Below are 23,584 nucleotides of genomic sequence, written 5' to 3'. Positions count from 1 at the left end.
AGCAGACCCAGCAAGCCACGGAGAACAAGACAGTGAATAGTGTCCCTCTGTGACGTCCGCTTTAGTTCCAGCCTCCAGGCCCCTGCCTTGAGTCTCTTCCCCATGATAGACTGCAACTGTAACCCTTTCCCCCCCAATTTGCTCTTGGTCTTTAGTTAGCAATACAAACCCAACTAAGACAAAAGGTTTGTAAAATAGGTGATATATATACAAAATCAAATATTCACTGTTTAAAAATCATGAAGAAACTTATGTTACTATGGAGTATACAAATCTGATTATTAAAGACTAAACTAAAGGCTGGGGAGGGCTCAGCAAGCAAAAGGCTTGCTGTGTAAGTATGATTTCAATCCCGAGGGCCTGTGTAGAATACAGTGTATGGCAGTGCATGACTATAATCCCAGCACTGAGGAGACAGACTGCAGTACTGGATCTCTGGAGCTCACTAACCAGCAAGTCTTGCTGAATTGGTGAGCTTTAGGTTCAGTGAGAGACCGTTTCTCTATAAAACAAAGAGGTGGACGACAAAGGAAGACCTAACATCAACTTTCTGTCCCTTCCACCCCCCAGCACACGCCCACACATAAAGCCACACCCACATGCCATATACACATGCCCACACACAAACCCACCCACACATAAACCCACACACATGCCCACATATAAACCTATACACACGCACATTCACACACCCCACACACATATACTCCCCACAAATACACCTCATAAACACACATCACACATACACGCATGCGCACAAAATAAAAGATGTATACTAATGAAATAGATGTGCTTGATCATTTTTATACCAATAATTAAATACTGACTGAATAATTAATACTGAAAGTACACTTAACTTTTTCATTTTGATTTTATAATTGCCGATGCCAAAAACACTATTTTTCATAAATATTTAGTATAGGAGGGCAAAACAGAAATTTAAGGGCTTTTCAGAAAGTGTTAGCAATTCTGTCTTAATTTCATGTCAAAATTCATTAAACAAATTTTTATAAAAGCCAAGCCAGCAGCTCAAGCAGCGACATGTAAAATCAAACACTCAGGAGCCAAAGAGATGGCTCACAGATAAAGATGCTTGGTGCCAGGCTGACAGCCTGAGTTAGATCCCTGGGACCCACGTGGTGGACGGAAAGAACTAACTCTGTAAGCTGTTCTCTATCTTCACACAGAAGACACTCTGGGGTGCACACGCAGGCTCTGCCTCCACAACAAATAAACGCAATAAAAATGTTTAAACGCAAACATTCTAACACGATGCAGTCTAAAGATACAGTAATTTGAAGCTTCAATGCCGAGGAAGGAGGAGAGGGAGATACTAAACTGTTCGTGTTCTATAATGAGACCGTCGTTTCTACAAGAACTGAAAGCTGTAAAAGCAGTGCGAACAGCAGTCTGAGTCTGCGCCAGGACGCTCTGGGCAGCGCTCACTGCGGGTGCGCAGCACCGTGGCACCGCACACAAAGAGCACCAGCGGCGAGCACCTTGAACCCACCACGCAGCTGGCTCTGCATTAATGTTCGCTCACTTGTGTTGAAAACCTTTTCGGGTTGCCATGTTCTTCGTGAGCCTAACATTCAGCTGTGTAGCCTCATGGGTCACATCCCAAGTTCGAGAATCTGTGTTCTACCAAGAAACCTCTGATGATAGAGACTACAGCGGAGCAAAAGTCCGTCCGTCCTCACCATTCTCTATGAAGCAGGGCAAACTGTGCAGCAGCATCAGACGTCCATGCAGATGACTGGCATTCTCGTCCACGGGAAACCTGAGGGGCACTCTCAGTTCTAAGCGCTCACTTCCTATCTGGAATTTGTACACGAATTCTCTTTCCTTGCTGGAGAACCTTTCTCGGTTTTTCTTCATGTTGTTCAGCAGGATTTCTGTAGGATGAGGGAAAGAGCCATGAGTCAAATGGCCACAGAACACCTCTAAAACAAAGCCCATCACTCAGCGGCTGTGCTGGGCGACGCTGAGCCAACTACGCTAATCTTCACTTTCCTTCCATGTTATTTAAGACAAGGTCTCGCTGTGTAGTTTAGGGTGACTTAGGCCTCACCATGTACCCTGGGATGATGCCAGACATTTAATCCTGGCTCAGCACTGACCGCCCCCAAATGCTGATATTAAGGGTGTGCACCACCATGACCAGCCTATTCGACTTTCCCCTGCACATCCATCTTCGTGACAAAAATCAAATGCTTCTTCTTCCTTCATTTTTTAGAATGAAAAGATATTTTAAAGTAAATTTCAGAGCAAAAATATGCTCAAAGGTACTTTTATTCCTAGGCAAGAACAATGAGTACTTAATACTGAGTTAAGGGCAAGAGGAAACGTAGGAAGAGGTGGGGTGGGGTACACATGTGTTCTAGTTTATGGAACTCATAAAAGTGGCCAAACACAACGGAGACCCAGTGGTAGCTTGAAGATGTTAGACACTGAAGGTCATGAGATGTGATGGGAAAAGGATATGAGAACACAAGAATGATCTCCAAGTAGGAAGCACAGAAGAACGGACCACACAAGGACGCTGCCCCTGAGGCACACAGGACACTATTCAGGGAAAAGAAAATGTAGCAAAGACAGCAGGAATGTGGAGCAGCAAATATTAAAAAGGGAATCTACCAACCCACACTATTGCTGGCTCCAGGGTATTTTCATCTCAGTCAGCAAAGCAGCGTCTCAACTAGACTCACTAAGCTTCCAATTTCCATCCCAAGCTGTCACGGGCTACTCCCTGGGCCCTGCAGCAACCTCCCTGCTAGCCATGATTAGTCCCACATTGTCACCGGCTACTCTTTGGTCCCAGCAGTAACCACCCTCTTGGGACTCTGCTGTGAACTCTGCTCACATTCCTAGCATCCCCTATGGTTACAGTCACAACTACCAGCAACCTGTTAAAATTAAAACCTAATAAGCTTGTAATTTATCAATCAGATTTATATCAGTAAATCCTCACTCCACAAAATGTCCACATGATACACTCCAAACCAATTAATATTAATATAAACTGCCCACCTAGATAAGGCAAATTGTCCTATAAGAATTCATCCCTTATGAAATATTCATAACTACCTGTGGCCCTTTAAGGCCACACAGATCTGGGTCGTCCTTCTCCTCCTCCATCTTGGTTCTTCCTCTTCCCTCCTCCCTCTTTCTTCTCTCTTCAAAACTCTGTGCCCTCCTTACTTTTTCACTGCCCAATCACAGCCTTGTCTTACCTTGTGCCTGCCTTCACCTGCTTACAGACAACAATCCACAGGAATTCCTTAAAGAGCCAGTCATCAGCTTCCTAACTGGATCTCACATTGCTAGGACCTAAATCGTTCTAGGTTGTCCATAAAAACTAGAAGATAAACTCTGTTGTTAAAGATACTGTACAGCTCAATTGATGATATAGAAAAATCAAGCTGGAACTCAGCTGGAAGTTTCCTCCTTGCTGGCTATCTTTTATAGACCTTGAGGATACTATGGAGGCTGCTCTAAGAGAAATTCATTAATGGTCTAACCCAGCGGTGGACTCTATGAACTCTACTAACCTGCTAGGAGAGACATACCTAACTGGTACACCATTATGAGGGTATCCAATTTTCTCTGACTGGATTTGAGGTCAGCTCCATTGGAGCATATCCCTACCTGGCACTATAATCCCTGTCAGAAACCCATAGTAGGGAAGATGATGGGCCCTAAGGAGAAATGTAAATACTGTTGTTCAGTTAAATGAACAAGGTCAAACCACCTAAATATTTATGTTTACCCACAGACAAGCACTATTCTCAGCCTTAATCAGAGAACTGTTTCTTTCCAGGGAACAGTAGTGAGTGGAGAGTCTCCAGGTGACACAAGGTGCTGAGAACAAGTGGTAGATAGGGACTCGGCCCTAAATGAGACATTTATACCACCCCTTTGAAGGCTCAAGGAACACAGCAGAAAAGGAAGTGGAAAAATATAGGAACCAGAACATAGAGAAGAAAACAATGCCATCTTCTGACAAGATACTGCCATTACAATCATAAACTCACTGCAGTGTCAGATGTCTGCATAAGATTGGGCCCATCAACAGCAAAGGGAGGCGAGAGAAAGACTCAGAAGGACCCATGTGCCAATAAGGAACTGTTTTCTATGGGCAGATTCAGGAAAGATAAGTTTTTTCAGATGTGTGTTCACGGGTGCCCCCACCAGGCTCCAACGAGTAGTTGCAATGCTCACACATCTGCTCTGGATAAGATATTGGGTCACAAAAACAAACAAAAACAACGCCATGAATCTGGAAAGGATACTGGTGGAGATGCGGAGACTAGTAGGGATGGGGAAGTTAGTAGGGACGGGTGCGATATGAGGTGAACGAGACAGTAATCGGAATACACTGTGTACATGTAACAGAACAAAATCACGTTTTCATGTTACTCTTTGCTTGTGCAGTCTGCTGATTTCAGGATAAAATTCATCTTAACCCAGTTTACATCTCCAGATTCTCTGGGTGTGCCTATCTACACCCTGCCAGAGCAGCATGCAAAACTCCAAGTCTAGTTCTCCACAAATACTGAACTGTCAATGGCAAACTGCACTCCAGCACTTTAGATAGCCCCCATAAAGCTTGCTTCTGTTCTTTAAGCCTGTAGCAGGTACCGTCATTAGGTCCTCCATACTGAAGGGGTTTCTTCGCTATGGGATCGAACTCACCTCTTCACTCAAACACCAAGGCACACTTAGAGCTGTCAACGCAGAACTGCCCAATAAGTCAGCTGACTTCTAGCTTGTTTTGTACAGTTAGCAGATTCGCTTCGGCAGATTCGGTACCCGTCTGTTTCTTTTTTTCTCAAGCGCCAAGAAAACTCTATCCAAGAGCTCCTTTATTCCAGTCATCTTTAAGTTGATCATTCTAAATATTGGAGGCGTGTTCCTACTTTTATATTGCATTTTAGAGTTGGTACCACATCGCTGTTGTGACGAAAGTGCAGTAGCAAAACAAACTCTGGGTCTGGGCGGCAGGATCCAGAATGCCGTGCCCTGGCAAAGGTGTGTGCGCGCAGGCGCTCTTTCCTCAGTACGCAGGCGCCGCCTTAGGCAGGAGAGCGATGATTGGTGGGCTGGCGTACCGGGGCGTGGAGCCCGACGTCTGGTTTTGGGCGGGAATTGAAACCGCCACAGCTGCTCTCCAGCTCCAGGTCGCTGCTGTCCTAGGAAGGGCACCATGGTGCGCCCTACCAGGTGAGTAGTCGATGACGTCCCGCGGGGCAGGGAGGAAGAACGGGGGACGCTGGGGGCCACTGTCATACATGGCTTAGGGAGAGGACAGGGTCGGACAGAGGACAGCGGGGTTGTGTGCTTGTCGCCAGTCTCTGGTGAGAGCCACCCGCTGCTCAGAGTGGCCCGCCTAGCATCCTGCTTTCCGCCTCTCGGCTTCCTTTTGCAGCTGTTGCCCGCTGACTCTCCCGACCCCAGAGAGACACGGCAGGTTGGCATTTGAACCGCGCTTTACGTGGCCGCTAGTGACCATGTATGTGGCCTTCATATGTTGAACACTACAACAGCCCAGCGATACAGAAAAGGCAGTCGTGCCTATATTGAGCCCCTCAAATCCCTAAGAAGAGCGACCCATTTAACTGAACATCCAGCTCAAGCCGTGGTGCCTTGTCACATGACTCCAGTCCTTTTCTGCTTTCCCTTAGACAGTTGGAATCCTCTCTCCGTGATCACAACTGGGATGCTATCCATTTAGTAGACTGACTGAATATTGCAGAGACTGGCCCAGTGGTGGATTGATTGCCTAGCAGATGAGAGGTCCCAGGTTCAATCCCTAGTCCTGCAAAACCAAACAAATTAACTTAGTGAATTCACCTAGGCCTGTACTGTATTAAGAGCTGGAGCTTACCCTATTGGAAGATGGGGGGCGGGGTAACAAAATAAACACCACAATGGAACATAGGAGGAAGGAGAAAAGCCTCACTTTGGGGTCCTTTCTCTCCTTGCACCTTCTCATGGATCCAGGAGTCAGAGTTGGGTTTAAGGTTGCACAGCAGTTGACTTTAGCCACTTCGGCTCACTTTGGTTGTACTTTGTTTACAAACCACCTGTCTTCACTCTTCTATCATTTACACTACAATGATGATAGGACTATTGGAACCTTAACAAAAATTGAGGCAGTGACGTCGAACTGTGCTGGTTAGTCCTTGCAGTTTCTACTGCCACCTACTCAGATGTTTTGTTTTGTTTTAAAAACAGAAGCATTCATGGGCTGGCTCGATAGTTAAAAGAGTGGTTGGTGCTCTTCCAGAGGTCCCAAGTCCCGTTCCTAACCACTTCAGACACTTTACAACTCTTCCAGCTCAGGGGGACCCAGTACTCATGTGCATATACCCACACGCAGACACCTTCATATCCACATATTTTAAAAGAGCTTTTAAAAAGTAATGGTTTCCTGCATATCTCACTCCAGTGAGTCTCTAAAATACATACAGTAGGTAATTTGTGTTTAATGAATCAATAAGAATCCATGTCTGTTACAACTCAACCCAAGTATATTATTTTTTTAGTAGGCTTTTGGTTCTATTTACTATTTTTCAATCCCACAATTCCTAAAGATGCTTTCATAGTTTATGTAGCTGTCAAATTCTTACACTCTGACGTGTGGGAGAGAACATGAACACCTTTCCTTTTGATGTGCGTTCTCTCAAGGAAACACAAGTCTGGATCATGAGCTGAATGGTGGACAAGCCACTTTTTCACAGAACTCCTATTTTTGCCTGAAAGAACGGCAACTGATGAACGAACTTGTACACATGGGGAAGACAGGGCAGCCTTACATTGCTTTCCCAGAGGAAGGAGATGAACCTTTCTACATTGAGCATCCTTTTCCTCTGCCCTCTTAGTTCCCACAAAGATGCTGGGAACAGACTACTGTAAAGTGTGCATTCCATTAAGAAAGCATTATTTGGTATTGTAGGGGGATTTATTTTAAAGTTTTTTTGTTTGGCTTTGGTTTGAGTTTTTAGGTGTCTGTGTGGGTGTTTCATGTGCGTGCAATGTCTGAGGAAGTCAGAGGGTTCTTAGTCCTCCTGGAGCTGGAGTTACAGGAGTTGTGGGCTGCCTGGCATGGGTGTTGAGAACCAGATTCATGTCCTCTGAAAGAACAGTGCATGCTCTTAATCATGGAGTCTCAGCTCTGCTCTAACTGAATTTTTAAAATGTGGTTAAAACTGAACAGGTACTTTATAGTGTAAGCAAAGAAGGGCACACAGTTTATAAATACCCAGTTGCCACTAAACAATACAAAGCTTAATTGATAATAGTTGTTTTCTCTTTACTTTGGGAGTTTCCTGAATTAATTTCTCTTCTCATTATGTGTATTAGGTATGGGTTTGGTGTTTCCGTTAATGCCAAGTACTTGGCTTTGGATTGAAGTACTTTTGAGAGACTCCAAACACATTTTCCTTTCTTCAAGACTATTAAAAACTTTAAGGTGAAGGTAAAATATTAATATGTACAGTAATGAAAAATTTCTGTCTTGATCATAGAAATAAAAAACCAGTCAATTATTCACAGTTTGAGGATTCTGGCAATGACTCTGATGGTAAGTAGAGCCTTTTACTTTTCTTTAATACATTGAGAAATGTATTTCTTTGGAGTCAGATATGGAAAAATTTACCCTGAAAGCTTAGGTTTAAGCTTTGTCATTGTATTGATCATATATTTGTCTTTGTTGTCAGAACTTTGATCAAAGTTAGAGAAACATTTCATTAGATTACAGTGCACTTGTAGTAAGATAATTTTCTTCTGCATGTGTGTGTGTGTTGCTATGTATTTTGGGGTTGTGCGTTGGGGAGGAGAGTGTTTACTGGGGATCAGACCCAGGGCCTCACACATGCTCTTCCCAGACCACCAAATTCTCCTTTAAGTCAAATACTTTAGCAGTTCTCAGTTCAGAGAAGTCTGTTTTGCACTGTGTCCACAGCTTGAGGAAAAAGTGGTTTGGCAGATAAGTCGTCGTTTTCCATTGCTGTCACGGGGATGTAACAGGTACTGACAGATTACCAGTTGTGTTCATGACCCTGGGTAGGGTGCAATGTGCAGAAAGTTATGGTATATTTCTGTACCTGGATGCATGAAAGAAACATATATTAACACATTCTTCTAAAAGTACGTGATCAGTCATACATGTATCCTGAAAATATACATTCATGTGTAGTATACATGTTTTTTTGAATATTCCTAGAAGAGCCACAAGACTTTGGAGGATTATAGGACAGAAAAACCTGAGGAAAGCAGCAGTGTTGTGGTGCTTCCTGTTTGCCTAGACTTGGTTTTCACTAGCAGTGTGCCTTGGCAAGCATGCTGGGCTACACTGTGACGTTTAGTTAAAGGTCATTTTCTTCCACTCAGTGAGGCACAATTTTACAAATTTCCTAATGGTTCTATAGGTTTTTAGCTAGTTGTTAGGGCTGACATTTATGTACTGTCTTAGTTCACCTTTGTAGTTTTCAGTGAATTGGTTTTTGGTAGAGTGATGTTCTTAAACAGGCCACTGTTCATCGTGAGATGGAAGAAAGAAAATAGAGACAAATTGTCTTTATTAACTTTTAAGGTATAGAAATTAAACTTGATTATATGTGGAATGTGGATATACTATAATTAATTTAAGCTGCCAAGAAAAATAATTTTACCTTTTAATTTATACAAAAATAGATGATTTTATTTCTGCATCTATACCTGTAAACAAGTCAAAAACCGTGCCAAAAGTGTTAAAGCAAGACAAGCCAAAACCTAACTTGAAGAATCTCCAAAAAGAAGAGGTCTTACCAACAGAACCCCCTAAAAAAAGGTGAGAGGTAAGACCCAAAATAACATGTGGCATCAGATGGGTTCATTTAAAAGATACACAGCTTACAATCTCAGTTTAAATGAGGGTTTGAGCTGACAGTCAGTGCTGTCTGGAGCATGGGGAAGGGGCCATTAAGTGCTTTCTGACTTTGTGGCTTGGAAAATAAATTCACATAAAAACAAACAAACCCTTAATACTAATGCTGCTGACTCTGCTCCTATTTCTGCTGCTTCAGATCTCACAAAGCCACTTTGTTAAAAGGCAGGACAAGTATAAGGGCATTTTAAACATTTGTGAACAATTGTTTGGTACGAAGAGCGGGAAGGCAATATAGTCCTGAAAGGATGTGGGTGTGAGGGATGGGTCACGTTCTACTGCCATGGACTCCTCAGAAAATTAGTAAGCACTGAGAAACAGCATGCCAAGCTCTGTTCTGTGTGTTTCTACTTTCAAATGTCATGGATAGGATTTTAAATGTAAGATAAGCACTACTCATGAGTGGGAAACAGATTTGCAGATACAACTTAAGTAACTTCTATCCAAAATGTGTAAAGAACACAACGCTCTAGTAAAAAGCTGACAGTCTAATTTCAGCATGCAGAATATCATAGTAAGTATTTCTCCAAAAGTACAAGGGTAATCAGCAAACACATAAAAAGGTGCCCAGCATGGTTCACTGTCAGGGAAATGCAAGAGGAAACCACGGCGTGATGATTCTTCTTACCCACAAATCACTTCTCAACTACTATGTGATGTTAATAAGTGTTAATGAAAATGTGACAAAACTGGGACCTTCAGACATTGCTGGTGGGATTGGGAAATGGCACAGGTACCCGAGAAAACAGAGTGTCAGTCTTCACAATGTGAAACAGGACTGTTCTGTCTATGGCTTAGACAGTAAGTACCCAAGGAAACTGAAAATACCTCCACCTTATGTCAGTGTTTATAGTAATGTGAGAGTATTAAAAAGAGGTTGGGGATTTAGCTCAGTGGCAGAGCGCTTGCCTAGGAAGCACAAGGCCCTGGGTTCGGTCCCCAGCTCCGGAAAAAAAAAAAAAGAGGAAAGCAACCGGATATGTGTTCTCAGTCATGGACTGAAAATGAACTACAGATGCATGCTGTAATGTGATGAGCTAGGGAAAATTATTCTGTTTTCAGACACAAAGCCACATATTCCATTAGTATGAAGTGTTCAGAGTAAACTGGTCCATGTAAACAGAAAATGGCTGTCTGTCTGTTTGGGACTGAGAGAAGGGTGATGATGTCCTAGTTAGGGTTTCTATTGCCATGACAAACACCATGGCCATAAGCAACATGGGGAGGAACAGATTTCAGCTTACAGTTACACAACATGGTCCATCACTGAAAGAAGTTAGGATAAGAACCTAAAGGCAGGAGCTGATACCGAGATCATGGAGGAATGCTGCTTATCGGCTTGCCCTTCATGAGTTGCTCGATTTGCTTTCATAAAAAAGCACCCAGAATCACCAGCCCAGGAATGACACCTCCCACAGTGAGCTGGCCCTCCCACTTCTATCATGAAGATGCATCACAGGCTTACAGGTCAATCTGTTGGGAGCATTGTCTCAATTGAGGTCCCCTCTCCCAAAATGACTATAGCATGGTCAAGTTGACACAACCCAGCAAGCAAGGACAATCAGGAATGGCTGCTGGTGGATATGGCTAAGAAAGTGTTCTAAACTGGATAGTAATGGTGCTAAGATACTCTGGAGATACTGAAAGCTGCTGATGTATCTAAAGGGTGGGTTTTGTGGGGCCATGGATGTGGCTTCAGTGGTGGAGTGTTTGCCTTCTGTTGAAGAATTCTGGAACACCCGAAGTGGAAAGTTACCCTTTGCTGCATGTGAGGTGAGATTTGAAGACATTTAGGTACATGATGCCCTATCTCAAGGAGAAGAGGAAATAGGAAACTATTTTATAATACACGAATTATATCTCAATAAAACTTTTTGACAATTTTATACGTGTATAGAATTGAGACCATATTTATCCCCACCAGGAAAACTTGCTTAAAAAATAAGTTCTTCAAGATACACTTCAGTTTCCTTGCCTTGTGTAATTTTACCTCATCTGTCTTTGAGGTTGTCCTCTTATAATAATTACAACTATTGGTCCACTTGAGCAGGAAGGCATTACAGTCTGGTTTTTATGGGTTAATTGTTGGGATGACTTATTTCCCCACCTCCCTACCTGATTCACCTTGAAGACTCCTTGAGGATACTTTTAGTATTTATTTTAAGAGTTATATCTGCCACCGCAATGGATAAGACTGAGAGATCTCTGGGTGGGAGTGATGTCTGAACGGAGTCTGTCTTAGGTTAAACCAGAGCTTCATCAGGCAGAGCTGAGAGTAAAGAGAAAGGAGAGCTACTGGCATAGCCAGCGGCAATGCAGGCTTCTCCTCCCACACTTACACATATAACACGACCCCCCTGAACTTTAGGGGTCTCACTCAGTTAAGGATGCTTTGGGGACTTTTTGGAAGGAAGCTGCTCTTAGGCACTAATGCAGGAAGTCTGAAAGTTTGCTCTTTAGAGTTACTGGTATTGCTGCACTAATTGTACGTAACACCCCATTGTTATTCACACATCTATTTCAGGATGGCTTTAGATGACAAGGTCTTCCAGAGAGGCCTAGAAGTTGCCCTGGCCTTATCTGTGAAGGAACTTCCAACACTCACCAACCAAGTGAAGAAGCCCGAAGAGAGAAGTAAGTCTATTCTCTGTGTGTTTATCTGCAAACGTGTTTATCTGCAAACGTGTCTTACTGTTTGTGATCATTTGTAAGGTAGGCCCTCACAGAGGAAGGAACACAGCTTAATCTATAAAAAGAGCACTTGGCAGCAGTCACCCTGGATTCAGTTCTTTATTCGACTGTGTCAGTGTCCCACACATACGTTTCTTTGCTTCATTCCTAAAGGATAGGATTTGCCCTGTGCGGCAGCTGCTGCTGTGCGGTAAGAGTCCAGTCTTGATGAAGTTATCTGTATAGTCCTAACAGTTCACTTCCTTTCCCTTTAAATCCAGGTTTCTTGAACGTGTCCTAATAGGAATAATTTGTGAGATACTGGAGGTGCTAGCCAGGCGTGGTGGTGCCGGCCTTTAATCCCCAACACTTGGGAGGCAGACGCAGATGGATCTCTGACTTTGAGGCCAACCTGGTCTAAAGAGTGAGTTCCAGGGTAGTCAGGGCCACACAGTAAGACCCTGTCTCATAAAGAAACAAACAACAAAACCTTTCTGAAAGCTCAGACTTCAGAGTGAGACTGTGACTTCTAAGTTTCTCTGTGATTTTGTTTTTTCTGTAACTTTGTATGTGTGACAGAATGGGCGTAGCTTTTAATTTTTTTAAGTTACTTTTATCTCTAAAAATAAACCATTATTATTAGGAAGGCTATTAACCAGGAATCAGACATTTTAAGAGTGTTGTTATGTGCTATATCTAAAATCAAAGGACTAGAATTCATTGCAGAAGACATGGAAACCTAGAGCAGGAATTTTCCTTGGAATTGGTACTTCTCACTGAGTAATGCTCTTCATTACACAGGGACTTAATGTTGTCAATATCATTATTTAAGTCTCCTAAATACTTGGAATTGGTTGTGTTTTGTTTTATAGTGAGTGCTAGGGCTGAAATCCAAGGCTGCCCACCTACAGTACGAATATTCTAGCATTGTATCATTTTTAGGTTGTAATGACTGGAAAGCGTTTATATCAGTTGCTGTAATAAAATACCATAACCAAGAGCAATTTATAGAAGACAGTTTATTTTGTCTTGTGGTTCCAGAGAGTCTGTGGTGGGGACCATGGCGGTAGGAGCAGAAAGCTGGCTGATCACATTTCTGTTCACATTCAAGGAGGATAAAGAGCAGACTAGAGGGACTGAGCCTAACCTCTTCAGCCTCCAGTGAGTTACTGCCTTCAGCAGGGCTCCACATCCCAAAAGTGCTCATGTGAGCTTACAGGGACAGTCCGGCCACCACAGAGCTTAAGTCAGCATGACTGTGGATTCGTCCACACAGGGTGATATTACTTATTTATTATCTTCAAATGATAGACCAGGAATTAGATCTAGAGACGATGAGCAGGTTTACAGACGGAGGCTGACTGTGAACCTGAGTCATTGTAGAGCTCGCACTCACAGTGTGTGCTGGCTCCTCCAGGTAAAACATCTGGGCAGGTATGACTTTGAGGTGGTTTGTTCCCGTCTATGTGTTAATATGTGTTAGCGTGTTTCAGGGATCATCTTCCTGCTTTTTAGACAATGACTGGTTGGGATGCGGCTGAGGTTCTTTTCTTCCTGTGTTAGGCACTGACACAACCGGCAAAAGGAAAACGGAAAAGACAGATAAACCTCCTCGAGTCTCTAACTGCAGTGTAGCCAGTGATGATGTAGGTAAGTTTCGATATTAATGACAGCTCTTTTCACTCACAGTGCTATTTTTCTAACTTGTTTAAGTTCTTACACCCATAGCTAGAACAGTCTCCCCATCCTGGCCCTTGTTTCTTTATGCTTTAGTCTGGTTCTCTCTGACTGCAGATCTACTCTCTTCCACACTAGACAGTCGTGACTACTCAGACCCTTCATTCCACAGTCGGTGGCCACATAAGAAAGGGCTGCATCTGGAAAGTTCTTTGGCTATGACTCATTAAGGTCTCAGACTTACCCTTAAAACCAGAGTCTGTTCCTGGGAGACTTTGTCCTGGCATGGCCCATGGCCTGGTGTGTGTTACTGGTAGCAGAGGAGGGCAGCAGAGGTCATGGAATCTGCCCGGAGTTCTCACTGGTGTTCGTGTCTCCAGAAGATTTGAACAAGATCACAGAGGAGGGGGACGTCAGAGATGTTGAAGGAGAGAGGAGAACAACATCTAAAGCCAGGGCTCAGCAGAGGAGGAAGCTCTCAGAAGGCAGCAGTGGCAGCAGTGCTGACGGCACTGAGCCGGACAGTGCGACTGGTGAGCTGTGTCCTGCTTCGGGTTACTCTGCGGGAACTCAGGAAAAACTGCGTGGAGAGCAGGGTAGACACAAAGCACTGTATTGAGCCTTGGAAGTTTGTAAACTGGAGAACTCATAGAACAGTTAAATTGAGCTTGGCCACATCGAGAGAAACTGTCTAGGGGTAACCTTTAAGCCAAATCTGAACAAACAGCATTAGAAAAACCAAAAGAATGAAGTCACATTTCTGACCGAGGGAAAGGTGTGAGCATTGAGACAGACTAGCACATTCGAGAACCAGCTCAGTGAGACTTAGGAAAGAGGCGGAAGCGGCAGGCTGGGCTGTCACTAGCCATGGACCAACCCTTGACCTGTTCCAACAGGTTTCAGCTTTTTTTATAACTAGTAGAAATGTATGAAGTATGTTGAGTTGAAAGTAATATGAGACTATTTTATTATCAGTTGTTTTCAGACTTAATAGAAATAAGGGCAGAGGGAAAATATGACAGAATTGTAATGTGTTAAAAATTTAAAAGAGTAAGTCTGTACATTAACACCAATCAGACACAGTGTTTTAGATTTTGACACGCTATCAGCAAATAACAGATGTGCTCACTCACTGGACAGATATTTGATGCTTTTGGTATATGTCATAGTCTAGGCGCTAGGGAGCAGTCATGAGAGAAACAGCTCAAATTCTGATGAGTGTGTCACAGGAGGGAACACCTATGTAACGTTTTTAAAGCGATGGTATATAAACTGAAGGGCCTCAGGCAGCCCAGCGGAACTTGTCCAGCAAGTGTGGATTCCGTGGTTTGAGCTCTAGGACTAGAAAATAAAGCCCCACAAAGGAGAAGGAAGTGTGGAGGTTATAAAGGGATGCTGGGAGGTGTTAGGTCAGGAGAGCTGACGTTTGAGGTCAGGCACCATGCTTTCATGGAGGTAAGACATTCTAAGTGTGCTGAGTGACCGTGGGGCCATGGCAGATGACATAACAGAAGTCTCATGTTTTGTTTTAAAACCAAGAAAGACTGTGTAATTTCTGTTTTAGGTGAAGATTCAGAAAGTGATCCTGATTTTGATGAGAGTGAGGAAAGCGATGAAGACTTTGGTGTGAGAAGAGGTAAAGAAACAAAGAAGAAACCAGTGCAGAAGAAACCCAAAGCAGAAAAGAAGGAAAGGAAATCAAAACCCAAACGTGAGGAGGCATCAGGTGAGCCTGCTCTCAAACCCATTGTTCTACAGGGTCGGGTCGGGTCTGTTAGGTTTCCAGATCTTCGCCTGTGCCCTCTAACATTTTGCTAATGCACATGTCTAGTTAAAAGGAATTGTGGCTAGGGACAAAAGCTAAGGATGCTGAGCCCTGGTAGCCATAAGAACACTGAGTATGGACCCTCCACCCCTGTTAGCATGTAGCCTTCCTCAAACCCCTGCACCTGCATTAGAACACTTCAGATTGTCTCAAGATACGCTGGAATTTTTATACATCATTGAGGGCCAAGAGTTTAATCCCAGGTTGTCCCATTTAGAGGCTGGACCATGCTATCTGGATATTTAAACGGTGAGGCCTGGGTGAGCTTAAGTCCTTGCTTCCTTTCATGACCTAATCTCTGTTTTGAGGACCCAGTTGAAACATACAGTGAGAGTTTGTGACAACTTGGAAATGGGCCACCTGTTTCTTATGTTCAAAAGTTAGCTGTTTCTGCATTTGTATTTTATAATAGATTATCATAAAATGTAACTTTTATTAACAAAATTTATTTTATTTATTTATAATCATTTTTTGGCCTTACTTTCTCTCTCTCTCTTTTTTTTTTTTTTCGGAGCTGGGGACTGAACCCAGGGCCTTGCGCTTGCTTGCCTAGCGCTCTACCACTGAGCTAAATCCCCAACCCCATTGGCCTTACTTTCTTAATCTTCCCGTCTCAGCCTTCTGGCAGGTGTCTTATCACCATGACCAAGAGAGAAGTTTTTAGCATGGTAGTCACTCCTGAGAAAATAGATCTGTGACAGCCAGACTCGTTTCCATGGCCTGTGAGAGCATGGCAGTGCCTTGCTCATCCTCCTCCCCTTCCTCCCCTCACAGCCCTGCTCCATCCATATAAACAGGACAGGAGCTTGCGTTCTGGCACTGTATGCTCTACCCTCTATGCCAGGAAAACCTCCACTCATCTTTCCCCTCAGCCAGGATTTGGCTCAGCCATGGTCCTCTCTCTACACCTCCTAAACATGCCCAAGATTACAAGGTCCCTTCCTACTGTGCATTCCTGGAGTCTCAGCACATTGCAGTAGACACAGATCTTCACTTCCCACTAAAGAGAAGTGTAGGACAGTAAGTTTCTGGAGAATAAGATGCCCACATCACGTGTTCTTTATAACCCTAGAGCCCTCTACAGGAGTATCCCTGACACATACAGAAGAGGCATTATTTGTAAAATGGCTCTGAGTATGACCTTTGAAGTCAATCCTGGTTTCTAATCTGGGCTCTGACAATAGCTGTCAGGCTACATTCACCTCTTTGCTCTCATATCGTTTTAGACTTGAACATTATCTTTCCGTATGACATTGTTTTTGTGTTTCACATAAGTGACTTCAGCAGACCCAGCTCCAGCTGCCATCAAATCAGGATCTCCAGCCTTACCCCAGCCAGTTGGTCTTCCTTCCGAGGCCACTAGGAAACCAGCAAAAATATGCAGCCCTTCAGCAGAAAGCAAGAGGCCCAAGTGGGTCCCCCCAGGTACAGTAACTTGCTAGCAAGGCCACCAGCTTAAGAGGCTGCCATTGGTACCTCTTTCCTAGTCACAGGAGCTATGGGTGAGCAGGTCCCATGTTGTTTCAAATGTCCTGCCATTTCCCGATCAGGCATCAGGGTGTGCATGACTTATTCTCATTGCTGTAAAGAAAACTTCAGTAAATGGAGACATTCTTCAAAAATCTGTGAACACAGCCCTGACTGTCACAGAGTCAAGAGTTTTAATAATTGGGTTGGGTTGGGTTGGGTTGGGTTGGGTTAGGTTGGGTTGGGTTGGGTTGGGTTGGGTTGGGTTGGTTTGGTTTGGTTTTTCTGGCAACGAGTTTTGGCCCTAAGACCTGCTGGCTGCCTCAGTTTAACAGAGCACTCAGGCCTGGGCACACTGGAGCACTAAAGCATGTAACACAAATGCCTTGTCTTTGTTTTCTTACATATGTTTTGCTCCACAGCCAGAAAAGCTGAAGACTTTGAAGGCGTTGGAGTTGGGGGTTTCAGATCAGGATGCTCCGCCTGCCTGTGCTCTTCCTGTTTGTCAGTGTGGGTCTTTCTTCTGATCTGTTGCAGCTCGTGATGGCTCTGTAGAGCTGGACCTAACTGTGTGCCTTTGTGTTCTCCTGCAGCCGCCTCCGGGAGCAGAAACTCTAGCAGCAGCTCATGGGCAGGAACCCCCGCCAGGTCCCCGAGTCAGAGCCTGCGTCTGGGCCTCTCCCGATTAGCACCAGTTAAGAGTTTGCATCCAAGTACCACAAGCAGCCAAGTACGGTAGCAGGAAAGGACCTCTGAGACCCTTGGGACTGCAGAGCGGGTTGTCATATTCAGCGTCCACATAAAAGAACCTTTAATGGATCACATGAAGGAGCTCTGTGTGATTCTGGTCTCATCAAAACCTTCTGCCCTTCAGCAAAGATTCTGGGGCCTCTCCTTGTGCCACTCCTGAAGAGTGAAGAGTGTGTTGTGTTTTCTTATGTTTCATAAGTCACCGTCACTCGGGCTTTGCGGCACATCGGCAATCACATGTCCTCCAACTCTGTCTGGCAAAAGGGCATCCTGGGTTCCTTCAGGAGGCGTTTCTGAAATCTTTCCCATGCTACATTTCTGTAGCTTTGTGAGAAGCTTGCTCTTTATCCAGGTCTTTTTTAGTGAGAGTTCTGCTTTTTGTACATATTAAAATGTCGACTGTACTGCAGCATGTGTCCCTCCGTGGGGACAGGTGGTTAGCGTGTAGCTGATCTTATAACACTGTATGAACTTCTCAATGTCAGACCCTTTAATAAGAGTGGAAAGGTTAAAATGCGCTCACTGATACCATGCGTCTCCGTGTGTCTGTTTGCTAATGTGAGTCTTGTGTGTCAGCATAAGCAAGGGGAAGTGGTGTCTTCACCTTAGATAAAGCCCGAGGTGAAAGACTGTCACCCCTGTCATCAGCTGATGCAGTTTCTCAAGAAGCTTAGATTTATTGTCAATAAAAATAATTATTTTTATGGTGAGAATATCACTTATGGTGTTCCTGATCACTTTTTAATAAAAAAATTAATGGCTTACCATAAACTGTGCAGTGCCTCCCTAGTTCTCGGCTGTGAACATCCGTGCACCGTGAGAACACATGTGCAGAACAAGCAGTTTTATATGCGCATTGCTCTGGCACCTGTTCATCTTATCTGGATGTTTGCTTACCCTCTCATTCTCCACCTTACCTGCTCCTTAAAACCCCAGTCTTCCATGTTCTGTGTGATTTGGGTTCTCGTTTTTGAGACAAGGCTTCCTATATAGCCCTGGCTGTCCTTGAACTCAAAATCCTCCTGCCACAGCCTCCCTAGTGGTGGTGGGGTTTGTCACACTCACCTAGTCACCTGGTTTTGAGTTAATTTGTATGCTTTGAGCAATAACCGTTGTTACTGATATTAAATATGCACTGTAGGGACTTGGCTTTTCTTATGATTCACATTATTTCTTTGTATTTAAAAGTTCCGGGAGGTGGGGGGCTGGAGAGATGGCTCAGCGGTTAAGAGCACTGACCGCTCTTCCAGAGGTCCTGAGTTCAAATCCTAGAAACCACATGGTGTCTCACAACCATCTGTAATGAGACCTGATGCCCTCTTCTGGTGTGTCTGAAGACAGCTACAGTGTACTTATATGTAATAATTTTTTTTTTTTTTAAAGAAAAGGTTCCCTCAGAGGCTGGAGAGACGGCTTAGTACTTAAAGGCACTTGCAGCGGACTCAGATTTGTTTTTCAGCACCTACATCAGGCGGCTTAAAACTGCCTGTATCTCCAATTGAGCAGATCTAACGCCCTCGGGACTCCACGGGCACCTGCATTCCAGTGGTGCATATACATATGTAATACTCGGACGCAATAAGAATTTGCCTCCAAGTGTGTTAAAATGGCCTAGCTGCAAGCATTGATAACCACCAGTTGCATCCCTGGTCTTACCTTTTCCTCAGCCAATCTTACCTACCCCAGCCATCATACCCTGAGAACTGTTTACTCCTCGGCTCAGGGTAGCTTTCTTGTGTTATACACACTTGCCACATATCATGCCTGTGCTTTAGTCTGTTGGTGGTTCTGGTGGACGGGTGCCCTTGCCTCTACTCTTCACCCCCTTGTGTATCCATCCATGAAGTTTCTGACACTGCATTCCCAAAATAAGAGCATGGCCTGGATATGGTGGCACACACCTTTAATCCTAGCAAAGGACGGCACTTCTCTACTAGTTCAAGGCCAGCTTGGTCTATGCAGCCCTGGAGCCAACCAGCGCTATGTGGTGAAACTTGCTGCAAACAAACAAACATTAAATCAGCATAAACAACCTCCTGCTCACAGCCCACACAAACACAGTCCAGTCTGTTCTTTACACACTGCTTTAGGCACTCACTTGGCTAAATGGCTAAGGACTTGAACACAAAATTCTACTTGGCTTCTTTTCAGTGAGTCCCTTCCTTGTATCAGAGTCCTTCAGGACAAGCCACCATCATCACTCATAATTCCATGTGCTTCTTTCTAAAACTCAGTACTGTATGAAGTGTACAACTCATAAGGAAATTTTATCCAGGGCTTTTTATCTACTTCTACATACTGTTTTTGAAAGGGCTTGGAAAATTTCCAGTCTGGCCTTTCCAGCCAACTTCAATCTCAGGGTCCTGGAATTTCACTCATACCTTGGGTGATCCACGTATTGGAAAGAGAGAAAATAAGGAGGTCGAGGGGAGATGTATTCTTTTGGCCTATGTGAAAGATGGTTTGGGCCTTGCCTGGATTAAGCCTATTCACCTCGGAGTCACAAAAAGGGCCTGAGCGGTTTCTACAGCAACGCTAGGAGGGTGTGGCCCCTCTGAGCCTAGCTGAGGGTAAGTCCTAAACCCCTGCAGCGATCCCTGTCTGTGACAGCCGGATGCAGCTCCTCCCACTTCCTGCCCTCACCTGGACAGAGTAAGCGCCTAGAAGAGGCTTATGATGGGGGCGCAAACCCTGAGCCATCTAGGGCTGGGTCCTCATGGGGCAAGTGGAAAGGGAGAAGGGAAGTAAGAGCGAGGGATGGGCCGGGTGCGTGAAGGAGAAGAGGTTTAGGTCTTGCCAGCTGCCATTCATGAGCATCCTGACTCTCCTATTAGTGGAACACTGTGTTAGGGGTCTCGCTGAGTGTTGGAAGCCGGGCGGGAAGTGGTCCTGACTCCAGCAATTTGGGGCATGTAGCTGATTCTTCTCATACTGTCACTGCACGTGGTATTTCCTCCCTCCCTCTCTCTCTCTCTCTCTCTCTCTCTCTCTCTCTCTCTCTCTCACACACACACACACACACACACACACACACACACACACACACACACACCACAGAGACACAGACACAGCTCAGTCCTTTGACACAGAGTGTACCAAGCTTGTGGCCTAGATACTTTCCTCACTTGCTTGCACTGCAGGATAAGCTCCAATACTTAGCAACATTGTTTCTTTTTAAGGTGGTGGCTACCTACTCTCTGAACATTCACTGTCTGAAATATACAGGCCAGGTGGGGCTCAGGAAACATTGTTCTTTCATACATTTTTTTTTTGGTTCTTTTTTTCTTTTTTTTTTTTTTGGGTTCTTTTTTTCGGAGCTGGGGACTGAACGATACATTTTTTTTAAAACACCAGCTTCCCCATTCTTAACTCACACATTGGATGGAAGATTTAAAACTGGGGAACATCTCATGAGAATGTCCTTCATTTTGCTTGAGGGGTAAGATGGAGGTGGTCGAATTCTAAACAATCTTCCAACGCGTCCTATACCTGTAATCTCTGAATCAAGAGACTGTTAAATTTGAGGTCAGCCTGGTCAACACTGCAACATAGCAAATGTCGGGCCAGCTTGGGCTACAGAGTGAGATTCTGGTTCTGGGATCTAATCCTTCTTTACCCAAGAGATGGGAACCGGAAGGTATATCTGGCAATATGTCAGCTACTCTGCCCTCTCCAACTCCAAATTGCCTACAGGCGAGCTAAAGTGCCTGCTTCTCAAATGTGGAGGATCCTAAGACAGTGAATTGTGGTTTTAGCTGACCCTAGCACCCATCTAAAAAGGAGAACAGGCTAGTTAAAGGCTGTATCCATCAAGCCACCAGGGCCATCAGAAATGTAACAAACACACTGCCTGACCTAGCAGTGGCAGGAACACTATACTCCTGGGAACAATGGCCACTTTGGGAGAGATCGCTGACAATGTGAAAATAGAGTGAAATAAGGACAGTTCAGTATCGACCCACCATGCCTGTGGGATGGGTGCTCTATGGTAGAAGGAAAAGTTTGAGCAAAACCCCACAGGGCACTGGGGACGAAGCAAGCACAGGGGAGAAAAACAAGTTTTTCTATGTTCTGAAAACTCACGAATTATTGAAGAGAAAGGAGGATAGATCTGTTCTTTGTGCTTTTCCGAAGACAGCAAGGAACAGTGGAAAGAATATCTTGTGTAATATCATTACCCTCCCGACAAATATTTAACAAGCACCTACAAAATGTAAATTAACATCTGAGTATAAGGTGGGCTGTCGGGGAAAACCTTCACTGTCTCAGGAACACTCCAGCACTGATAGGTAAGAATCAGGGAGACCCCTCGGCTAGGTGAAGGCATGGACACGAGGATTCCCAAACGTCCCTTACGTCACTGAACCATGAAGGATTCAGGAACTCATGTAGAAGGACTGGGGAGGTTGAATTTGCTTTGTCACATAAGTACACTAAACAGGTCACTCCAACTCTAAATGCTACCACCACATCTGTCCCAAGGACAACCCCAAGGACATAAAGATCAAGCCACTGTCGACTCTAGTAAAAATAACAAAGTCACAACAGGTAACCTCGAGAGGCATATTTTCCCTTTAGGACATTAGTGTCTTTTATGCACAAATGCACGTGTTTAAAATGCCCCACAACACAACTTTAATAACAGTAATGCTGAAAACCCCGTGGCTCCCAGATTCCAAACTTCCTGAGAACAAGGGGCCCATTTCCTTGTCTTTCTTCCTTCATACTGAGTACAGTTGTCAGGGCTTGGTTGAGGCCCGAAGTTCTTTGACGAATTAATGTAAGCCGTCTCAGCTTTCTCCTCTTCCGGCGAATGTATTCAGAGTTTTCAATAGAGAGGAACTGAAACAATCCAGAGCGGCCCGTCACCCACAGTTCCACCAGACTCAGGATCGGGATGAGACAAAAACTTAAGCAGGCTTCTGGGACAACTAAGCAACACGAAAGCTGTGACAAAGTGAGTTCACTTTGGAAAGTGCTGCTAAATCCAGGAAGAGAGAGTGGCTTAGGAAGGCAGAGCATCCGCTCTGTATCGGTGTGAATCGGTGTGAATCTGCATTTTAGGTTCATTTTCCAAGGGAACATCCCTGCAGCTCTAAGCTAAGCTGATTGTCTTCAGTCAGTCCTGTAATAAACTGTAATTTAAGAAGTCATTTTATTTCTAAAATGCAATTAATTTTAATTCGTTAAAATTAAGTAATTTTTATTTTAAAAACATAAACTATTAGGTCATTCCAATCCATTTCCTATGAAGCACAATGCAGCTCTTGTGCACTGTGCTTCAGTAGACCCCAGGAGCTTGCAACGTGCCCTACCATTGAGCTACACAACCCTGGCCCTCACCACATAGTCTTAAAGACTGAAAAAAAAAACAAAAAACAAAAAAAACCATTTGCCAAGTTCTGATTGCAATTACAAGCCAGGTAATGCGTAAATGGAAACACAGAGTCTGTGACAATCACAGAATCATCCAAAGAAGACAAGCTAGGAATAACTGACAGCACGTGTGTGTGTGTGTGTGTGTGTGTGTGCGCGCGCGCGCGCTCGCGTGCACGTGTGCGTGCCTGTGCCTGTGTGTGTGTTCTGTCTGACAGTGTTGTGTAGGTTTAGATTTTAAATTACTAGAAGAGCCTTGAGAAGACCAAATGGCTCACGGGAGTGTCGGCAGCATGCAGATGAGACTGCAAGGTCCTTCAGCATCATCTGCAGGCCTTGGTCTGACTCTTTACCTTCAGCTGCCAGAGAGGGGGAACGGAGGCAAGAGCCCCGACTGTGTGGACAATGTCCTTTACAACACTCACTGTCTTTGTGAAGTAGACAAAAGAGGATGTGGTACAGAGCTCTGACAGGAAAAGCTTTCCTTTCTCCCCAGGATTGGGAGCTGATCAATGCTCTCTAACCAGAAGGCCATCTCTCGGTTTATTCCCAAGTCCAAATGCCACTCTGTCCCTGCCTTGACTGAGTCCCTCTCTATCTGCCAAGAGGTTCTTAGAACGCCTTCCAAACCAAGTCGCTCCAAGCTGAGCTCCACGGCCATTGCCATGAGATGGCCCTAAAACACGGAGGCATCATGTCAGTCCAGATGTAGAAAGACCAACCCCACAGGCCACAGCCTAACCTGGGCTATGTGACCCTTCATGTATATAGTTCTTCAGAACGTGTCAGGGCTACTTGCATTTCCTGGACAAGCCAGCAAATGCTGCTTCATACTCTCTTCTTTCCTTTGCCTTGCCCATCTGCCCTTGACTCTGACCTGTATGCTCATT

General features: G+C 44.4%; 3 protein-coding genes across 13 annotated transcripts in view; 2 read left to right on the top strand and 1 right to left on the bottom strand.

The window, feature by feature from the left end:
* The window catches only part of Ferry3 (FERRY endosomal RAB5 effector complex subunit 3), a 34,145-nt gene extending 29,388 nt beyond the window's left edge, over positions 1-4,757 (bottom strand). The window contains exons 1-2 of one of the 3 annotated variants that reach the window (NM_001106623.1): positions 4,696-4,757; positions 1,701-1,895 (exon numbers count right to left, since the gene is read on the bottom strand). In NM_001106623.1, coding sequence (NP_001100093.1) covers positions 1,701-1,878 — 178 coding nt within the window. In that variant the 5' untranslated portion in view covers positions 1,879-1,895; positions 4,696-4,757. Of the gene's footprint in view, positions 1-1,700; positions 1,896-4,641 lie in introns of all 3 variants that reach the window. The other 2 variants (XM_087657024.1, XM_087657025.1) reach the window with 2 other exon arrangements.
* Positions 4,758-5,129: 372 nt separating this feature from the next.
* Rad51ap1 (RAD51 associated protein 1) lies at positions 5,130-18,089 on the top strand. 8 transcript variants are annotated; one of them, XM_087659339.1, is made up of 10 exons: positions 5,130-5,223; positions 7,530-7,585; positions 8,698-8,833; positions 11,454-11,563; positions 13,163-13,249; positions 13,660-13,809; positions 14,841-15,002; positions 16,377-16,526; positions 16,991-17,078; positions 17,162-18,089. In XM_087659339.1, exons 1-10 carry the CDS (start codon positions 5,207-5,209, stop codon positions 17,184-17,186), a joined length of 981 nt encoding a protein of 326 aa, XP_087515465.1. In that variant the 5' UTR covers positions 5,130-5,206; the 3' UTR covers positions 17,187-18,089. The 8 variants fall into 8 exon arrangements, with proteins under 8 accessions (XP_087515465.1, XP_087515464.1, XP_087515468.1 ...); XM_087659338.1 differs by having other exon boundaries at positions 13,657-13,809; XM_087659342.1 differs by having other exon boundaries at positions 8,698-8,840.
* Positions 18,090-19,902: 1,813 nt separating this feature from the next.
* The window catches only part of Dyrk4 (dual specificity tyrosine phosphorylation regulated kinase 4), a 42,223-nt gene continuing 38,541 nt past the window's right edge, over positions 19,903-23,584 (top strand). The window contains exon 1 of one of the 2 annotated variants that reach the window (XR_015685597.1): positions 19,903-19,970. Coding sequence is in view for 1 of the 2 variants with exons in the window: in NM_001427230.1 (NP_001414159.1) it covers positions 19,933-19,970 (38 nt within the window). In the remaining variant the exon portion in view is untranslated. The remainder of the gene's footprint in view (positions 19,971-23,584) is intronic. The other variant, NM_001427230.1, reaches the window with a different exon arrangement.

Source organism: Rattus norvegicus, chromosome 4 (genome assembly GCF_021556685.1).
Source record: "Rattus norvegicus strain SHRSP/BbbUtx chromosome 4, alternate assembly SHRSP_T2T, whole genome shotgun sequence".
NCBI classification, from domain to species: Eukaryota; Metazoa; Chordata; class Mammalia; order Rodentia; family Muridae; genus Rattus; species Rattus norvegicus.
Note: the sequence above shows the minus strand (reverse complement) of the source record. Positions and strands in the feature narration are given on the sequence as shown.